Genomic DNA, 17,944 nt, shown 5'->3' with positions numbered 1-17,944 from the left:
AGAGGATTAGCGGTTTTGCGCTCCCGCAAACGCCGGTCAATTTGAATAGCCAGCGCCATGGAATCATTCAGACTTGTAGGAATGGGGAAACCCACCATCACATTCTTAATGGCTTCAGAAAGGCCATTTCTGAAATTTGCGGCCAGAGCACACTCATTCCACTGAGTAAGCACGGACCATTTCCGAAATTTTTGGCAATACACTTCAGCTTCATCCTGGCCCTGAGAAATAGCCAGCAAGGCTTTTTCTGCCTGAACTTCAAGATTGGGTTCCTCGTAAAGCAATCCGAGCGCCAGAAAAAACGCATCAATATTTGCCAATGCCGGATCTCCTGGCGCTAGCGAGAAAGCCCAATCCTGAGGGTCGCCCCGTAAAAAAGAGATAACAATTTTAACTTGCTGAGCTGAATCTCCAGATGAACGGGGTCTCAGAGATAGAAACAATTTACAATTATTCCTGAAATTCCTAAACTTAAATCGGTCTCCAGAAAACAGTTCAGGAATAGGTATTTTAGGTTCAGACATTGGACTACTGGTAACAAAATCTTGTATGCCCTGCACACGAGCAGCAAGCTGGTCTACACTTGTAATCAAGGTCTGGACATTCATGTCTGCAGCAAGCACAAGCCACTCAGAGGTAAAGGGGAGGAAGAGAGGAAAATAAAAAAAACCTCAGAATTTCCTTTCTTATTATCCCACTTCTGCAATGCATTAAACATTCAATGTTGGCCTGGCATACTGTTATGACCCCAATGGCAGAGGGTCTCAGAAATAATTACTAAGTCTGCAAACACAAAAAACCAGCTCATAGGGCAGTGGTAACTGAGCTGACCATATATCTAATCCTAGCACCACAAATAGCAGCAGCCGGGGAACGTGCCTACGTTGGTTCTAGACATCTCGCGCCAGCCGGAGAACTAACTAACCCTAGAAGGGAAAAGAAAGACCTTTCTTGCCTCCAGAGAAAAGACCCCAAAAGTTGGATACAAGCCCCCAACAAATAATAACGGTGAGGTAAGAGGAAATGACAAACGTAAGAATGAGCTAGGTATTTAGCAAAGAGAGGCCCACTAGCTAATAGCAGAATATAGTAAGATGACTTATATGGTCAGCAAAAACCCTATCAAAATATCCACGCTGGATATTCAAGAACCCCCGAACCGTCTAACGGCCCGGGGGGAGAACACCAGCCCCCTAGAGCTTCCAGCAAAGTCAGGAATCACATTTAGTACAAGCTGGACAAAAATAAGAGCAAAGCAAATAACCAAAAAACAAAGAAGCAGGACTTAGCTTAATTTTGCACGAACCAGGATCAGCAGACAGGAGCAAGCAGAAAGGATCTGATTACAACGATGCCAGGCACTGGACTAAGGATCCAGGAAGTTTATATAGCAACACCCCTGGACTAACGACCCAGGTGGGTGCCAAACTGAGGAAAGACAATCCCAGAGTGATATCACTAGTAACCACAAGAGGGAGCCAAAAGGTCTAATTCACAACAGTTTCCACGGACTCATTGACATGCATGGCCGAGTGCGATCCGGTGATTGGATCGAACTGGTGCATGCTGCGTTTTTTTTTTCTTGAAATAATTATTGAACACGTTGCCAATTTTCTAGATATATTTCTGAAGGTGCTATTGACATTAAATTCTCAGCAGATGTCGTTAACAACCCATCCAATCCATACAAATAACCTAATTTATGGACATTTATTGATGATTATGGGAAAAAGTATTGAACACACTTACTGAAATTTATTTAACACTTCATACTAAAGTCTTTGTTTGTAATGACAGCTTCAAGATGCCCCCTGTATGGAGAAACTAGTCGCAGGCATTGCTCATGGGTGATTTTGGCCCATTCTTCCACATAAACACTCTTCACATCCTAAAGGTCCCGTGGGCTCTTTTTATGAACTCTGAGCTTTAGGTTCTTCCATACATTTTCCACTGGATTCAGGTCCGGTGATTGGCTCGGCTGTTCTAGCAGCTTTATTTTCTTTCCCTGAAACTAATTGAGTTTCCTTGACTATGTGTTTTGGATCATTGTCTTGCTGACATGTCCACCCTGGTTTCACCTTCATCAACCTGATAGATGGCAGCAGATTTTTATCAAGAATGTCTCGGTACATTTGTCCATTCAACCTTCCTTCATTTATGAAGCTTGCCAGTGCCGTATACTGAATAACAGCCCCACACCATGATGTTCCCACCTCCAAACTTTACTGTTAGTATGGTGTTTTTTAGGTGATGTCATATGTAGTGCCTTTTGTTCTTAAAACATGGTGGGATTTATAGCATCAAAAGAGTTCAACATTCTCCCAGTATTTCACAGGCATATCTAAATGTCGTAAAGCAAGTTTTAAATGTGCTTGAACATGTGTTTTGTTCAGCAATGGAGTGTTGTGCGGTGAGCGTGCATACAGGCCATGGAGGATGAGTGTATTACTTATAGCTTTCTATGAAACAATTGTATCTGCTGATTGCAGGTCTTTCTGTAGCTCTCCACAGGAAGTCCTTGGCTCTTTGGCAACTCTTCTGATACATTTTTCTAATAATTATTTTCAATTGTCTGTCTGAAATATCGCGGGGAGCACCAGGTCTTGCATGGTTTATAGTGAAATGATGTTCTTTCCACTCCTTGGTTATGGTCCCAACAGTGCTCACTGGAACCTTCAGTAGCTTAGAAATTCTTCAGAAACCAAGTCCATCAGTATTTTTTGCAACACTAAGGTTGCGAAGGTCTTCAGCTCACTGGTTTTTACCCATCATGAGATGTTTCTTGTGTGGCACCTTGGTAATGAGATCTTTTTATAGGCCATCAGGTGAACCTGCTGATATTATTTTTCACTATGTGGCAGGATTGCTTTCTAATTACTGATAGATATCAGCTGGTGTCATGACTTTCCATGGCTTTTTGCTCTTTATTCATGAGTTGAATACATTTTCCCTGTGTAATTTCTCAGTATTACACATAATTTCTGGACATCTACGGTTTGATTTCTTTGCCTGTGTGAGGATAAAAATTCCAACAGTGGTGAAACTGCAAAAAAAGTGCAATTCCACAATGTTTTTTGTATTTGTTTTTCCTATGTTCACCAAATGCTAAAACTGTCCCACCATTATGATTCTCCAGGTCATTACGAGTTCATAGGTACCACTTATGCATAGGTTCTTTTTTGTTTAAGTGGTGAAAAAAAATCCAAAGTTTGTTTAAAAATAGAAAAAATTGCGTCATTTTCCAAGGCCCGTAGTGTCTCCATTTTTCAGGATCTGGAGCCGGGTGAGGGCAGACATTTTTATTGATATCATATTAGCGTACAATGCGTTAATCACCTGTTATTGCGTTTTAATGCAAAGTTGCTGTGACCCCCAAAAAATGTGATTCTGGCATTTCTATTTTTTTAATCATTACGTTGTTTACCAATCGGATTACTTCTTTTTATATATTGATAGATCGGGCGATTATGAAAGCGGCGATACCAAATATGTGTATTGTTATTATTGTTTTATTCGGAATGGGGGGAGATTTAAACTTTTTAATTTTTTAATGTAATATTTTTAAAAAACTTTTTTTTTAACTTTACACTTGCTTCAATAGTGTCCATGGGAGACTTGACGCTGCAATTATCTGATTGCTTGTGTAGCCCTGTTCTATGTAGAAGAAATGCTCACTTGTTATGAACGCCGGCCGCTGAGTGGTGCTCATAACTGTCCAGCTATGACAACCACAGGGGTCTTCTGCAGACCCCGGGTTGTCATGCCAACCCATCAGCGACCCGCGGTCATGTGACACAGGCGGGATTAGTGACGCGCTTTCGGTGCGATCATGTGAAATGCCGCTGTCATAGATTGACAGCGGCATTTAACAGGTTAACAGCCGCAGATGGATCGTGATTCCACCTGCGGCTGTTAGGGGCACATGCCACATGCTCACATCAAAGAGGGAGACCCGACATGTGGCACATGTCGGGAAGGGGTTAATAGGTGGATAACGGTTATTTTTATTTGTCACATTTGCTTCTCTTAGGATGACTTTTTTAAATCCTGGAAAACCATTTTAATTTTGATGCATATAGCAAAATATTTATTACAAAAAAAAAGACGTAAATAATTGTGCAAAAAATGTGCATGCATTTTTGTCTTTGTTGTGAGCGGGAACCATTCTTAAGCAGTTGGCATGTTATCCTTATCTATTATGTGTAACGTTTTAATGAGGTCTTTTATTGCTGGTAAATTGTGTTTTGTCATACCGGCTGCTTTGTCTCGAAAACAGAAAGCGCTCTGTGCCCGGTATCCTATTTGTGGATAGCGGTAAGCTGCATTAAGAACACATTTCCTCCTTTTCCTATAAGTCATGTGTGAAGTATCACATACTGTATCAAGTTAGGAAACTCGGTAACACAAGTCACTTTTGGAGCGGAGCATAAGCAGTTGGTTATGGCTTGGGGATTATTAAGATTAATCAAGATTTACAGTAAATTTGGCCATTTCTGTCACTTTTCACCAGCTGTCACTCTGGAATAGCTCATTCGCGAGATCGGAGGAAACGGAGACTGTACAGTATGCAAATTAACCCCTTGCGCTCCCAACGCGGTAAATATTTCGTAAGGGAAAACAAGCAGAGGAATGTTAAAAAAAACAAAAACCCAATCCACGGGTCCTTGTTAGAAACTAAAGGGGAAAGAGGGTACTTAGATCTAATTTTACTGTTTTCTGCAGTTGATTGCCAACTTTTATGACCAGCTGAGCTGCCAGATCTCGGGGAAAGAGGCGCAGGCTTCCAAAATTATGTGGTGTTGAGTGAAAAGTCGGAGAGAGAGTATTCTTGTGTACAGAGAAAGCACATATTTCATGCATGTACCTGAAAGAGCGGAGTAAGCCAGGTCTCTGTACTTTCGTATTTTCTAGTGCCATACGCTATATATATATTTTTTTTTCTTATTTTTCCTCCCTTTCTCCATTAAAGAAAATTAATGAGCCATTTTTAATATAAAATGTTTATACGGTCTCAAATCCAACAGCCTACGTAGATTTCCTAAATGAGTCCACTGCTACGTTTTATGAATGCCGCTATAAATTTTGCTCCAGCGGTTTTCATGCTCACGTGAGAGAAGGGGGAAAAAAAATAAAAAATCATCCTGGAAAGTCAATATGGCAGTCATGGTTTCCTCCATGCCATTGAATTCGCTTCCATGGCAAGTTTACAAGGATCGCTGAAACAACAAGCATCAGAATTCTTCTCTCTATATAAATGCTGGTAAGTAATCGGAGCGGACGTCAGCTCGCCATCCAATACGCTGCAAAAGCCTTCTCCATTCTGGGCACCACCAGTGTAAAACGCCTGCCTTTTAAAATTTTTTCAATCCAAGCAAAACACCTGAATAAAAGCCAGCAAGTCTAATATATCGCTGCTTGTTGAGGGTGCAGTCTTTTTTTCTTCCTTCTGTTGATGAAACTTTATCCTGCATTTCGAAATTATAAGAAACAGAATTGTAAATGTGTAATTACGAAGGATTTAATAATCTGAAGAATGGGCACCTATTGTCGTGATTTCTAATGGTAGGTTTGCTACGGAAAGGTCTGTCAAATGCTCAATAACATAAAATATATACATACATACAGTCCTGGATGAAATTATTAGCACCCTTGAAAGTGTTCAAGAAAATGAAATATTTCTCCCAGAACATTATTACAATTACACGTTTTCTTATACTTACACACGTTTATTTCCTTTGTGTGTGAACAACATAAAAAAAAAACAGATGAAAAAAGGGAAATTGGACATAATTTCACGCAAAACTCTAAAAATGAACCGGACAAAATTGTTGGCACCCTCAACTTAGTATTTGGTTGCACACCCTTTAGAATAAATAAATGCAATCAATCGCTTCCTAGAGCCATCCACTAACTTCTTACACTTCTCAACTGGAATTTTGGAGCACTCTTCTTTTGAAAACTGCTCCAGGTCTCTCATATGTGAAGGCGACTTCTCTCAACAGCAATTTTAAGATCTCTCCATAGGTATTCTTTGGGATTTAGATGTAGACTCATTGCTGGCCACTTCAGAACTCTTTAACGCTTTGTTTCCATCCTATATATATATATATATATTAGCGCTGACATGGTTTACAGCCTTATTTAGGGGGAACCTGTCCCTCACTTAATGCTGCCCACACCACGGGCAGCATAAATCAGAGCCTGGTTGGACAATTGCAGCCAGGTATGTGTTTTTCTGAAACTCCACATAGTTTGAAAAGCCAGCTAGTAACCATAGGGAGAGACTTAACGTATCCTCTGGTTGGCTTCTTTCCACTCCCGTCCAGGTGATTAAAGGGAACCTGTCACCCCCAAAATCGAAGGTGAGCTAAGCCCCCCAGCATCAGGGGCTTATGTACAGCATTCTCTAATGCTGTAGATAAGCCCCCGATGTATCCCGAAAGATGAGATAAAGAGGTTAGATTATACTCACCCAGGGGCGATCTCGGTACCATGGGCGTCGTGGTCCAGTCCGGGGCCTCCCATCTTCTTATGATGATGTCCTCTTCTTGTATTCACCCTGTGGCTCCGGCGCAGGCGTACTTTGTCTGCCCTGTTGAGGGCAGAGCAAAGTACTGTAGTGCGCAGGCGCCGGGCCTCTCTGACCTTTCCCGGCACCTGCGCACTGCAGTACTTTTCTCTGCCCTCAACAGGGCAGACAAAGTACACCTGCGCCAGAGCTGCAGCATGACTACAAGAAGAGGATGTCATCGTAAGAAGATGGGGGGCCCCGGACCGGACCGCGACGCCTATCGGACCAGACCGCATTGGGACTGCCCCTGGGTGAGTATAATCTAACCTCTTTTTCTCATCTTTCAGGATACATCAGGGGCTTATCTACAGCATTATAGAATGCTGTACATAAAACCCTGATGCTGGTGGGCTTAGCTCACCTTCGATTTTGGGGGTGACTGGTTCCCTTTAACAGATCTCTCCCTATGTACATACAGTGTATTGGATAAACCTAATGATAAACCAGACTAGGCAGGGTGGGAGAAGCCATCCAGTGGACACGTTGGGTCTCTCCTTCTAGCTCCTGGCTGGCTCATGAAACTGTTTTCTCTGAAATGCCATAGCTTTGCAGAACAGAACATAACTGGCTGCAATGGTGTGGCCAGATTCTGATTCATGCTGTCTACGGTTTTGGTAGCATGAATTGAGTGACAAGTTTTCTTTACAGGTTAAAGGCTTATTCACATGTCATTTCTTCACGTACGAATGCTGTACACGTTTTTCACGGATAGCACTCGTACCTATGAAGGTCTATAGAGATGTTCACATGTCTGTGAGTTTTTGCAGACTGAGTGACCCGTACAAAATCTCGGAGACATGTCTGATATTGATCCGTGTGTCAGAACAAATCTACAATGAAAGTCTGTGGGTCCGTGAAAATAATTGGACAGCACTTTGCTTTTTGTTTTTCTCTTGCAATGGAAACCAGGAAGGATTTGTGGACTTGTTCTCGCTGCTGATTATTGAAGACTCCAATTTCAAAAAATTATTTATACTGTATGTGTGCTGGGGGACGAAGATAGCCAGACCTCAAGAGTTTAGCCGGGGCCACAGTTGCGAGTGCAATGCGAGAAACTTGCATGAGTCTCTCGCATCAATACCCGGCACAGCCGCCGGCACTCGGGACCGGAGCGTTCAGCCGCATGTATTTCTATTGCAGCCGCAAGCTCCGGTCCCGAGTGCCGGCGGCAGTGCCGGGTATTGATGCGAGAGACTCGTGCAAGTTTCTCGCATTGCACTCGCAAGTGTGACTCCGGCCTATCTAAGAATATATAGCATGAGTTTATCGATGAGAGGACAAGCAGAGCTGCTGCATTAAGCAGTGATTTTATCAAAACTACAGCAAGAAACCTAATAAGAGACAATGTTACTGCTATTGTCAGATGGGGCAGAAAAAAAATGTCAAAAAATAGAGGATGACTACATTTTACCTTTTTAGTCTCTCTGCACAATGGTCTCTGCATGGGGCACGGAGCATGGGCAAAAATTTCCCACACAGACGCCAATGAACATCTCTAGTTTAGTTTGTCTCCTATGGTCCATTTGACAGCTAAAACCAAGCTAGGGGATGTTATTTAGAGCCAATATCCTCATCATGCACTGAAAATGGAATTACAAAAAAATATAATCAGAAAATAAGAGGTAGTAAAAAAAAAAGAATAGGTTTTAATTATTAGATTTTATCTATTAAAAATATTCGGGAGCAGTGTTGGAGCTGTTTCAGTAATAACATTGTTTTGTCTTTTTTTTTTTAGAATATATAGTTTTTATATGATGGCATCAGATATTCTTCCTTTTTATTATTTTAGCAATAATTTTCTGTATTTTGTAGTATACTATAGTAAAATGTCAGAATTTAGAAATATTCGGTAACATGTATATTTTCTGTGCCAGGTGGATGCATTACGGCTGAGATTGGAAGAGAAGGAATCATTTCTAAACAAAAAGACCAAGCAGCTTCAGGACCTCACGGAAGAGAAGGGCACATTGGCCGGAGAGATCAGAGACATGAAGGACATGCTTGAAGTCAAAGAAAGAAAAATAAACGTCCTTCAGAAAAAGGTAATGCTCCAATACGGCGTTCATCGCAATCCCCGACTACTTAAAAAATTCCCACTGTTGATATCATAAGGCTTCATGTATTAGGAAATTGCTATTAATTTAATGAATAAGATAAAGTACTAAAAACTCATTAAAGGGGCTGTCTGGTGAAAATAAAAGATCTTGTATCACCGGATAGGTGATTGGTGGGAGACCGACTGCTGGGACCTGATTAACAGAACAGGGAAATTTTATCCTCGTTAGTTTGGAGTGGCATTCCACTTTGTAAAGGGAATAACAATTCTCCATACACCGATAGTTGTGGGTCAAGCCCTCATAAAACTATGTTGACGGAAAAAAGTGTAGGCTCTTGCAAGAAGGGGAAGAAAAAACAAAATTGCAAACACTAAATATTTCTACGTCCTTTAAGAGGACCTTTCACTTGCTCAGAAAAGTTGAGTTAACTAGCTTGTTAATATCTCTGAGCTCCCCGCGATTCTGCGCTTTTTTTTCACTGTTCGCCACATCGCTCCATTGCAAAGATATTCACATTTGTTGCTTTGAAAGTATACCTTGTGAAATCTCTGCTTTGCAGTCCAACTGGGCGTTCGTCAGAGTCTTCTCGGGGGGCGCGCGCTTTCATTCCTCCCTTCCAGATGCTGCCAGTCACAGCTTGGCAGCTAGTCTATCAGTCTCAGACTCTGTAGAGTTGTGATTGTCAGTGTCTTGGAAGGAGGGGATAAAAGTACCCCCCTTTCCCCCAGAAAAGACTATGAAGAAAAACCCAGTTGGTCTGTAAGCAGAGATTTCACATACTACCTCTAAAAAGAACAAATGTGAATATCTCTTCAATGGAGCGACACAGAGCAAACCAGAAAAGAGCTGCAAAATCAGGGGACCTAAGGGATTTTTAGAAGGTATTTAGCTCAATTTTTGGAGCAAATGACAAGTCTTCCTAACGGGGATAAAAAAAATTGATTGCATTTTACGGTTCCTAAGGAAGTAAAACTATGAAGTATGCACTTACTTTCGAAGTATAATTGATATGACAAGGCTGAGTACATTGCAGCAGACAAATTCTACCTTTAGCAAATTTCTAGGCCTGGCTGATCTAGACGACAATAGACAATAACATTAATTCACTCATTTTTATATCCGTCCTCCTCCTTGGGGATAGATTGATGTGCAATCATGGAATACAGAAGATAGGAGGATAATGACTTCCTTTTCCAATATGAGCAATAATTGAAATAGTTGCCTTTAATTTATATATCTCGCTGCTTGTCAGAGCTGGCGCTGAACGTCTTGCAGTATTGATTTACAGCGCCAGGCATCTTCCCTTTCAAGAACATTGAGAAAAATAATTGCTGCTTTTGTTGCGCGCTCCAGCTGAGCCGTTTAATGGTTCATTACAGCAGAATGTGGTAATGCCATTTCGGAGCCTGAACATATTCCCAATGCGTTTCATCCATAATGCAACATAATAAAAATAGTCCGGGAGCGACGGAGCCAACAAAAGGAGAAGATCGGTCCCGCCAAACCTCGCTGCTTCAGCACATGTTTAATTACTGCAAAAGTTTCCCAAAGAGGCAATCTCGAAAGTTTGGGTTGTTTAACCTTTTAAGGGTTCATCTTAGTTATTTTGGCTTTGAAATCATTAGCAGATTAATCACAAGCAAAATGTTCCCTGCGTTTTCCTCCGTTGCCCATAAATCATCCCTCATCGCTCTTTTCAGTCTTAACAATGGACTTTATTTCCGAGAGCAGATATATATTTTTTATAAGGATTTTGGCATTGTGATCACCTCCAGGAATGAAGATGATTTTTTTTTATGACTTTGGACTTGTTACGACGCATAGATCATGTACTGTATGCTATAGAAATGCTAATGCTAAACCTGAGCTCATATATAAAATTGAAAGCATAGATGAGAGAATTATGTACAGGAATCCATCCATGTATTTCATCACATAAAAGTACCCTTCCTTCTGTTTTTATAACAAATTTATCACATAGGGTAGATCGATTTATGATTATTTTTTTCCCCTAGTGGCCTTAAATTTCAGCACTTTATATTTATACTAAATGTAGAAAAAAAGACCATAAAATGTTGCTTGGTGTGATAGAAGAGCCAATGTAATCGTATTAAAATAATGTAGCCCTGCACATGTTCCAAAAAGCCTTCTGAGCTGTGAAATAGCTGTGAAAGACTTTAGCAAGAAAATGACAAGTTGTCTTCAGAAGCATAAAGATTGGAATTTGGAAACAATGGAACTTTTTCAGAGTCATACACATTATATTTTAGTGACTTTGGTATGACAAATTATCATCAGGGGAAGTCTGACGAAGCTGCGGCTGTAGCGATACGTGTGGGGCTCTTGCCTCACCCCTTATTCTTGTCTCTTGTCTCTCCTGGGCGCCTCAATCCGCTGCACTCCCCCGCAGCTCGAGTGGTATTTATCTGCCTAGATTGGGCTTATTTTTCTCCACCTTGTTTTCTCCAGGCGCAGTTGCACGTTATTTGTCATCAGTTGCTGCCTATTTTTGTTGGACCAGGTCCACATAGGTATTTGGACATACATCTTTGTGGGGTTTATGCTCATATGTTAGCCTAAATATTGTAATGTGCATATTGGGACTTAGGCTTTCCAGGTACCTAGCATGCTCAGACAATACTGTTATTTAATGTATAGCCGTATATATCATTGTGGGGTCTGTTCCTACATTCAAGCCTAACATTGAGATATGAATATTGGTATTTGGGCTTTGCAGGTATTGAGCATGCTTAGATAACACTGTTACTCATTATAGACATGCTTATTTTATAGGGTTTCAATTATGTGTGTATATGTTTGCAGCACATTGTGTGTCATGATATTCTTCTTGTTTTGGTTCAACACTAGGAGACTTGACTTATTTAACCTATGAGCAAGAGACATTTTGTTATGTATATCTGTGCAGCCTATTATATTATGCATATTTGTTTAGAATTACAACGTTTCTTTGGTTGTACTATACTATATTTGCGATATATAGGGGTGTCGCTTATCGGTCCTATATCTTAGGCCCTTTTAAATGGTTTTATCTGTGTCTGTCTTTTTTGAGGTGTAATAATAAAAGTTTTCTGATTTTTTTTTTAAATAATTTTCGGGTGTGCATACCATCATTAGTCTAGTCTTTTCTCTCTTTTTTGCTGTATCTAGTTTGCCCTACAGACTAGGTTTTGCACCCTGTATCATTATCAGTATAGGGGTGCACCCCTTTTACATATATTTACAAGAGTAATGATCTCGACGCTGAAATGAAGAGTGTCTTGCACCAGTGGGATAGACTGGAAGTACGAAAATCAGTGCTATATCAAAAGAGACAACAGCCAAAAGATATGGAAGTAAGGTGGCAGGTGGTCATCCCAGGAAGAATGGCTCAAGAAGTAGCTAAAGAAGCCCACGAATTTGGAGCACACTTTGGACCCACAAAGACCTACCAATGGTTACAGCGGTATGTGTATTGCCCCCCGGTTGGAGTCTGTGGTGAAAGTGGTTTGCCGGCAATGTCGAGTATGTGACCTCATTAAGAGTACTGAACAGAGGGCACCCATCCAGACCATACAAACTAAGGAACCGCTAGAGGTCTTGATGATCGACTATCTCTTCGTGGGACACTCGGCTCCGGGGCTACAGTACTGTTTGGTGATGACAGATCATTTCTCCAAGTTCGCAGTAGTCACCCCGACTAGAGATCAGACTGTGGGGTCAGCGGCGCGAGCCATCTGTCAAGATTTCATACGTGTGTATGGGTGCCCAAAGCGCATTCACTCCGACCAAGGCACATGTTTCCAAGGCAAGGTGATGGAAGAACTGTATCGCATGTATGGCATCGAGCGGTCCCGAACCACCACTTACCATCCTCAAGGCAATGCAGCATGTGAACGCTTCAACTGAACCCTACTTCAAATGCTGAGGATGTTGGAGGAGGATAAGAAGGCATGTTGGCCAGACTACCTGCCAGAGTTGGTCTGGACCTACAACAATCGTGCCCATTACACCACGGGTTATACCCCGTATCTACTGCTGTTTGGAAGAGCGGGACGGGAGATCATTGAGCTGAATTTGGAACAGCCTGAGGAGCTGATGGAGCGAACTGTCACTTCATCGGTGAAAGAGCATCGGCAATGATTACAAACGATATGGCGGTTGGCGGGTCAGCAGCTGCAGGAAAAAGAGCATACGGGCCGTAAACCGACTCAAGAGATACCGCTTCAACCCGGAGACCGAGTGTTAGTCAGAGAGAAATGCCCCAAGGGAAAACTAAGTGAGAGATGGGAAGTACAGCCTTACAGAGTAATCGAGCGAGTGTATGCTGATGGCCTGGTCTACAAGGAGTAGATTGAGAGTGGGGCGTCCGCCCCTAGAGTACTTCACAGAAATATGATGCGGCCCTGCCGGTCTGAGGTCTGTTCTGTGTCATTTCCGCCTGAAGGCGCTACTCCACTTCCTGAATCTTTCATGCCTGATGGTGAAATCGATGATGAGTGGTGGACTGTCCCTGACACAGTAGGGGGTCCTCAGCCGTACAGAGACTCTAATCCCATGGATGTACCACTACCCCCACGCGACGACAAGACCCGACGAGCCCTCTATGACTCCTGCAGCAAGTGTTCCTCTGGATGATAGTGAAGCCTTGCCTGACAGCCAAGATCTCAGAGGTCTACTGCAGGGGTTCCACCAGTCCGATACGTAGAACCGTTTACTCTGTTTTTCCAACTTTGTTGCCTCTATAGGTGCTGTTTCCGCATTGCACGTTCCTTCATTACACTGTGAGCTTGATGTTGTGATGGCCGAGGACGACCATCATTAAGTACTAAGTGCTGTTATAAACAGTAAGGAACACGCTGCCACTTTAAGAGGTAGCACCTCCTTGTCTAGTACGATGGATTGTTCTGCTCCCCCCTGCAATAGACTGTGTGAATGAACTGGACTGTGCTGAGGGGAGGGGTGGAGCCTGGGAGTGTATAGCTGAAGCTGCTGCAGAGAGAACTTTGTGCTTATAGCTGCAAAAGAGGACCCACAGCCTGGGACGGAGTGGACTCATGAAATTGGACAGACTCTTCAGGCGTAGCAAGGGTGGCTGTCCTGTGCTAGTTTGAGAAGCCACGAAGATACCGAGAAAGTGATTTACAGTTTCCAGGAGCACCTCCCGAATCCAGAAGCAAGGAGAAGACCACGTTTTGCGGAGCCGGAAGAGAGCCATGCGCACCACCATACTGGACTGTTGGGGGCCCCCCGGGACTGGATCTGAGTCCCCAACATCACCGTGAGTTTGCTCCTGTTTTGTGCACATGTCAGGGCCTAGTGTAGGCTTCAACAGACAGAACATGGCAGCCGTTGTTATGACCCCAATGGCGAGGGTCTCAGAGGAACGTGGAAGTCTGCAGAATACAAAAATCCAGCTCATAGGGCAGTGGTAACTGGGTTGACCATATATCTACTCCTAACGCCAACACTAGAAGTAGCCGGGGATCATTCCTACGTTGATTCTAGATGACACGCGCCAGCCGGAGAATCTAGCTACCCCTAGTAGAGGAAAACAAAGACCTTTCTTGCCTCCAGAGAAGGGGACCCCAAAGCTGGATAGAAGCCCCCCACAAATAATGACGGTGAGGTAAGAGGAAATGACAAACACAGAAATGAACCAGGTTTAGCACAGAGAGGCCCGCTTACTGATAGCAGAATAAAGAAAGGTAACTTATATGGTCAACAAAAACCCTATCAAAATCCACACTGGAAATTCAAGAACCCCCGAACCGTCTACCGGTCCGGGGGGAGAACACCAGCCCCCCTAGAGCTTCCAGCAAAGGTCAGGATATAGATTTGGAACAAGCTGGACAAAAATACAAAAACAAAACAAATAGCAAAAAGCAAAAGGCAGACTTAGCTGATATAACTGGAACCAGGATCAGTAGACAAGAGCACAGCAGACTAGCTCTGATAACTACGTTGCCAGGCATTGAACTGAAGGTCCAGGGAGCTTATATAGCAACACCCCTAACTAACGACCCAGGTGCGGATAAAAGGAATGACAGAAAAACCAGAGTCAAAAAACTAGTAACCACTAGAGGGAGCAAAAAGCAAATTCACAACAGTACCCCCCTCTTAGTGAGGGGTCACCGAACCCTCACCACGACCACCAGGGCGATCAGGATGAGCGGCATAAAAGGCACGAACTAAATCGGCCGCATGAACATCAGAGGCGACCACCCAGGAATTATCCTCCTGACCATAGCCCTTCCACTTGACCAGGTACTGAAGCCTCCGCCTGGAGAGGCGAGAATCCAAGATCTTCTCCACCACGTACTCCAACTCGCCCTCAACCAACACCGGAGCAGGAGGCTCAGCAGAAGGAACTACAGGCACAATGTACCGCCGCAACAAGGACCTATGAAATACATTGTGAATAGCAAACGACACAGGAAGATCCAGACGAAAAGACACAGGATTAAGGATTTCCAATATCTTGTAAGGCCCAATAAAACGAGGTTTAAATTTGGGAGAGGAGACCTTCATAGGAACAAAGCGGGAAGAAAGCCATACCAAATCCCCAACGCGTAGTCGGGGACCCACACCGCGGCGGCGGTTGGCAAAGCGCTGAGCCTTCTCCTGTGACAACTTCAAGTTGTCCACCACATGATTCCAGATCTGCTGCAACCTATCCACCACAGAATCCACCCCAGGACAGTCAGAAGGCTCCACATGACCCGAAGAAAAGCGAGGATGGAAACCAGAGTTGCAGAAAAAAGGCGAAACCAAGGTGGCGGAACTAGCCCGATTATTAAGGGCAAACTCAGCCAACGCCAAGAATGTCACCCAATCGTCCTGATCAGCAGAGACAAAACACCTCAAATAAGCCTCCAAAGTCTGATTGGTTCGCTCCGTCTGTCCATTAGTCTGAGGATGGAAAGCAGACGAAAACGACAAATCAATGCCCATCCTACTACAAAAGGATCGCCAGAACCTGGAAACGAACTGGGATCCTCTGTCTGACACAATATTCTCAGGGATGCCGTGCAAACGAACCACGTTCTGGAAAAACACAGGAACCAGATCGGAAGAGGAAGGCAGCTTAGGCAAAGGAACCAAATGGACCATCTTGGAGAAGCGATCACATATCACCCAGATAACGGACATGCCCTGAGATAGCGGAAGATCAGAAATGAAATCCATGGAGATATGTGTCCAAGGTCTCTTCGGGACAGGCAAGGGCAAGAGCAAACCGCTGGCACGAGAACAGCAAGGCTTAGCTCGAGCACAAGTCCCACAGGACTGCACAAATGACCGCACATCCCTTGACAAGGAAGGCCACCAAAAGGACCTGGCCACCAGATCTCTGGTGCCAAAAATTCCCGGGTGACCTGCCAACACCGAGGAATGAACCTCGGAAATGACTCTGCTGGTCCACTTATCCGGGACAAACAGTCTGTCAGGTGGACAAGACTCAGGCCTATCAGCCTGAAATCTCTGCAACACACGTCGCAGATCCGGAGAAATAGCTGACAAGATAACTCCATCTTTAAGAATACCAACAGGATCAGCGACTCCAGGAGCATCAGGCACAAAGCTCCTAGAAAGAGCATCGGCCTTCACATTCTTTGAACCTGGTAAATACGAGACAACAAAATCAAAGCGGGAGAAAAACAATGACCAGCGGGCCTGTCTCGGATTAAGGCGTTTAGCAGACTCGAGATACATCAGATTTTTGTGATCAGTCAAGACCACCACACGATGCTTAGCACCCTCGAGCCAATGACGCCACTCCTCAAATGCCCATTTCATGGCCAACAACTCCCGATTGCCCACATCATAATTTCGCTCGGCAGGCGAAAACTTCCTAGAGAAAAAGGCACAAGGTTTCATAACAGAGCAACCAGGACCTCTCTGCGACAAAACGGCCCCTGCCCCAATCTCCGAAGCATCCACCTCAACCTGAAAGGGAAGTGAGACGTCAGGCTGGCACAAAACAGGCGCCGAAGTAAACCGGCGTTTCAACTCCTGGAAAGCTTCCACGGCAGCAGGAGCCCAGTTAGCTACATCGGAGCCCTTCTTGGTCATATCCGTCAAAGGTTTCACAATGCTAGAAAAGTTAGCGATAAAACGACGGTAGAAGTTAGCGAAGCCCAAGAACTTCTGAAGACTCTTAACTGACGAGGGCTGAGTCCAATCAAGAATAGCTCGGACCTTGACTGGGTCCATCTCCACAGCAGAAGGGGAAAAAATGAATCCCAAAAAGGGAACCTTCTGTACACCAAAGAGACACTTTGAGCCCTTGACAAACAAAGAATTTTCACGCAAAATTTTAAAGACCAACCTGACCTGCTCCACATGCGAATCCCAATTATCAGAAAAAACCAAAATATCATCCAGATAAACAATCAAAAATTTATCCAGATACTTCCGGAAAATGTCATGCATAAAGGACTGAAAAACTGAAGGCGCATTGGAGAGCCCAAAAGGCATCACCAAGTACTCAAAATGACCTTCGGGCGTATTGAATGCGGTTTTCCATTCATCACCTTGCTTAATGCGCACAAGGTTGTACGCACCACGAAGGTCTATCTTGGTGAACCACTTGGCACCCTTAATCCGGGCAAACAAGTCAGACAACAGCGGTAAAGGATACTGAAATTTGACAGTGATCTTATTTAAAAGCCGATAATCAATACAAGGTCTCAAAGATCCGTCCTTTTTTGCCACAAAAAAGAATCCCGCACCAAGAGGGGAAGAAGACGGACGAATATGTCCTTTCTCCAGAGACTCCTTGATATATGAACGCATAGCGGTATGTTCAGGTACCGACAGATTAAACAGTCTTCCCTTAGGAAATTTACTGCCTGGGATCAAATCTATAGCACAGTCACAGTCCCTATGAGGAGGCAGTGCACTGGACTCAGACTCACTGAAGACATCCTGATAATCAGACAAATACTCCGGAACTTCCGAAGGCGTAGAAGAAGCAATAGACACAGGCAGGGAATCCCCATGAATACCACGACAGCCCCAACTTGAGACTGACATAGCCTTCCAGTCCAGGACTGGATTATGGGTCTGTAACCATGGCAGCCCTAAAACAACCAAATCATGCATTTTATGTAAAACCAGGAAACGTATCACCTCGCGGTGTTCAGGAGTCATGCACATGGTAACCTGTGTCCAATACTGCGGTTTATTTGCTGCCAATGGTGTAGCATCAATACCCCTAAGAGGAATAGGATTTTCTAATGGTTCAAGAGTAAAACCACAGCGCTTAGCAAATGAGAGATCCATGAGACTCAGGGCAGCACCTGAATCTACAAACGCC

At 43.6% G+C, this 17,944-nt stretch overlaps 1 protein-coding gene across 3 annotated transcripts in view; it reads left to right on the top strand.

Annotated features, from left to right (window-relative positions):
* Positions 1-17,944, top strand: part of ERC2 (ELKS/RAB6-interacting/CAST family member 2) — a 1,115,226-nt gene that overhangs the window by 289,150 nt on the left and 808,132 nt on the right. For all 3 annotated transcript variants that reach the window (XM_077278496.1, XM_077278495.1, XM_077278494.1), the window contains exon 7: positions 8,446-8,613. In XM_077278496.1, coding sequence (XP_077134611.1) covers positions 8,446-8,613 — 168 coding nt within the window. The remainder of the gene's footprint in view (positions 1-8,445; positions 8,614-17,944) is intronic.

Source organism: Ranitomeya variabilis, chromosome 8 (assembly GCF_051348905.1).
Source record: "Ranitomeya variabilis isolate aRanVar5 chromosome 8, aRanVar5.hap1, whole genome shotgun sequence".
Taxonomy (NCBI): domain Eukaryota; kingdom Metazoa; phylum Chordata; class Amphibia; order Anura; family Dendrobatidae; genus Ranitomeya; species Ranitomeya variabilis.
Note: the sequence above shows the minus strand (reverse complement) of the source record. Positions and strands in the feature narration are given on the sequence as shown.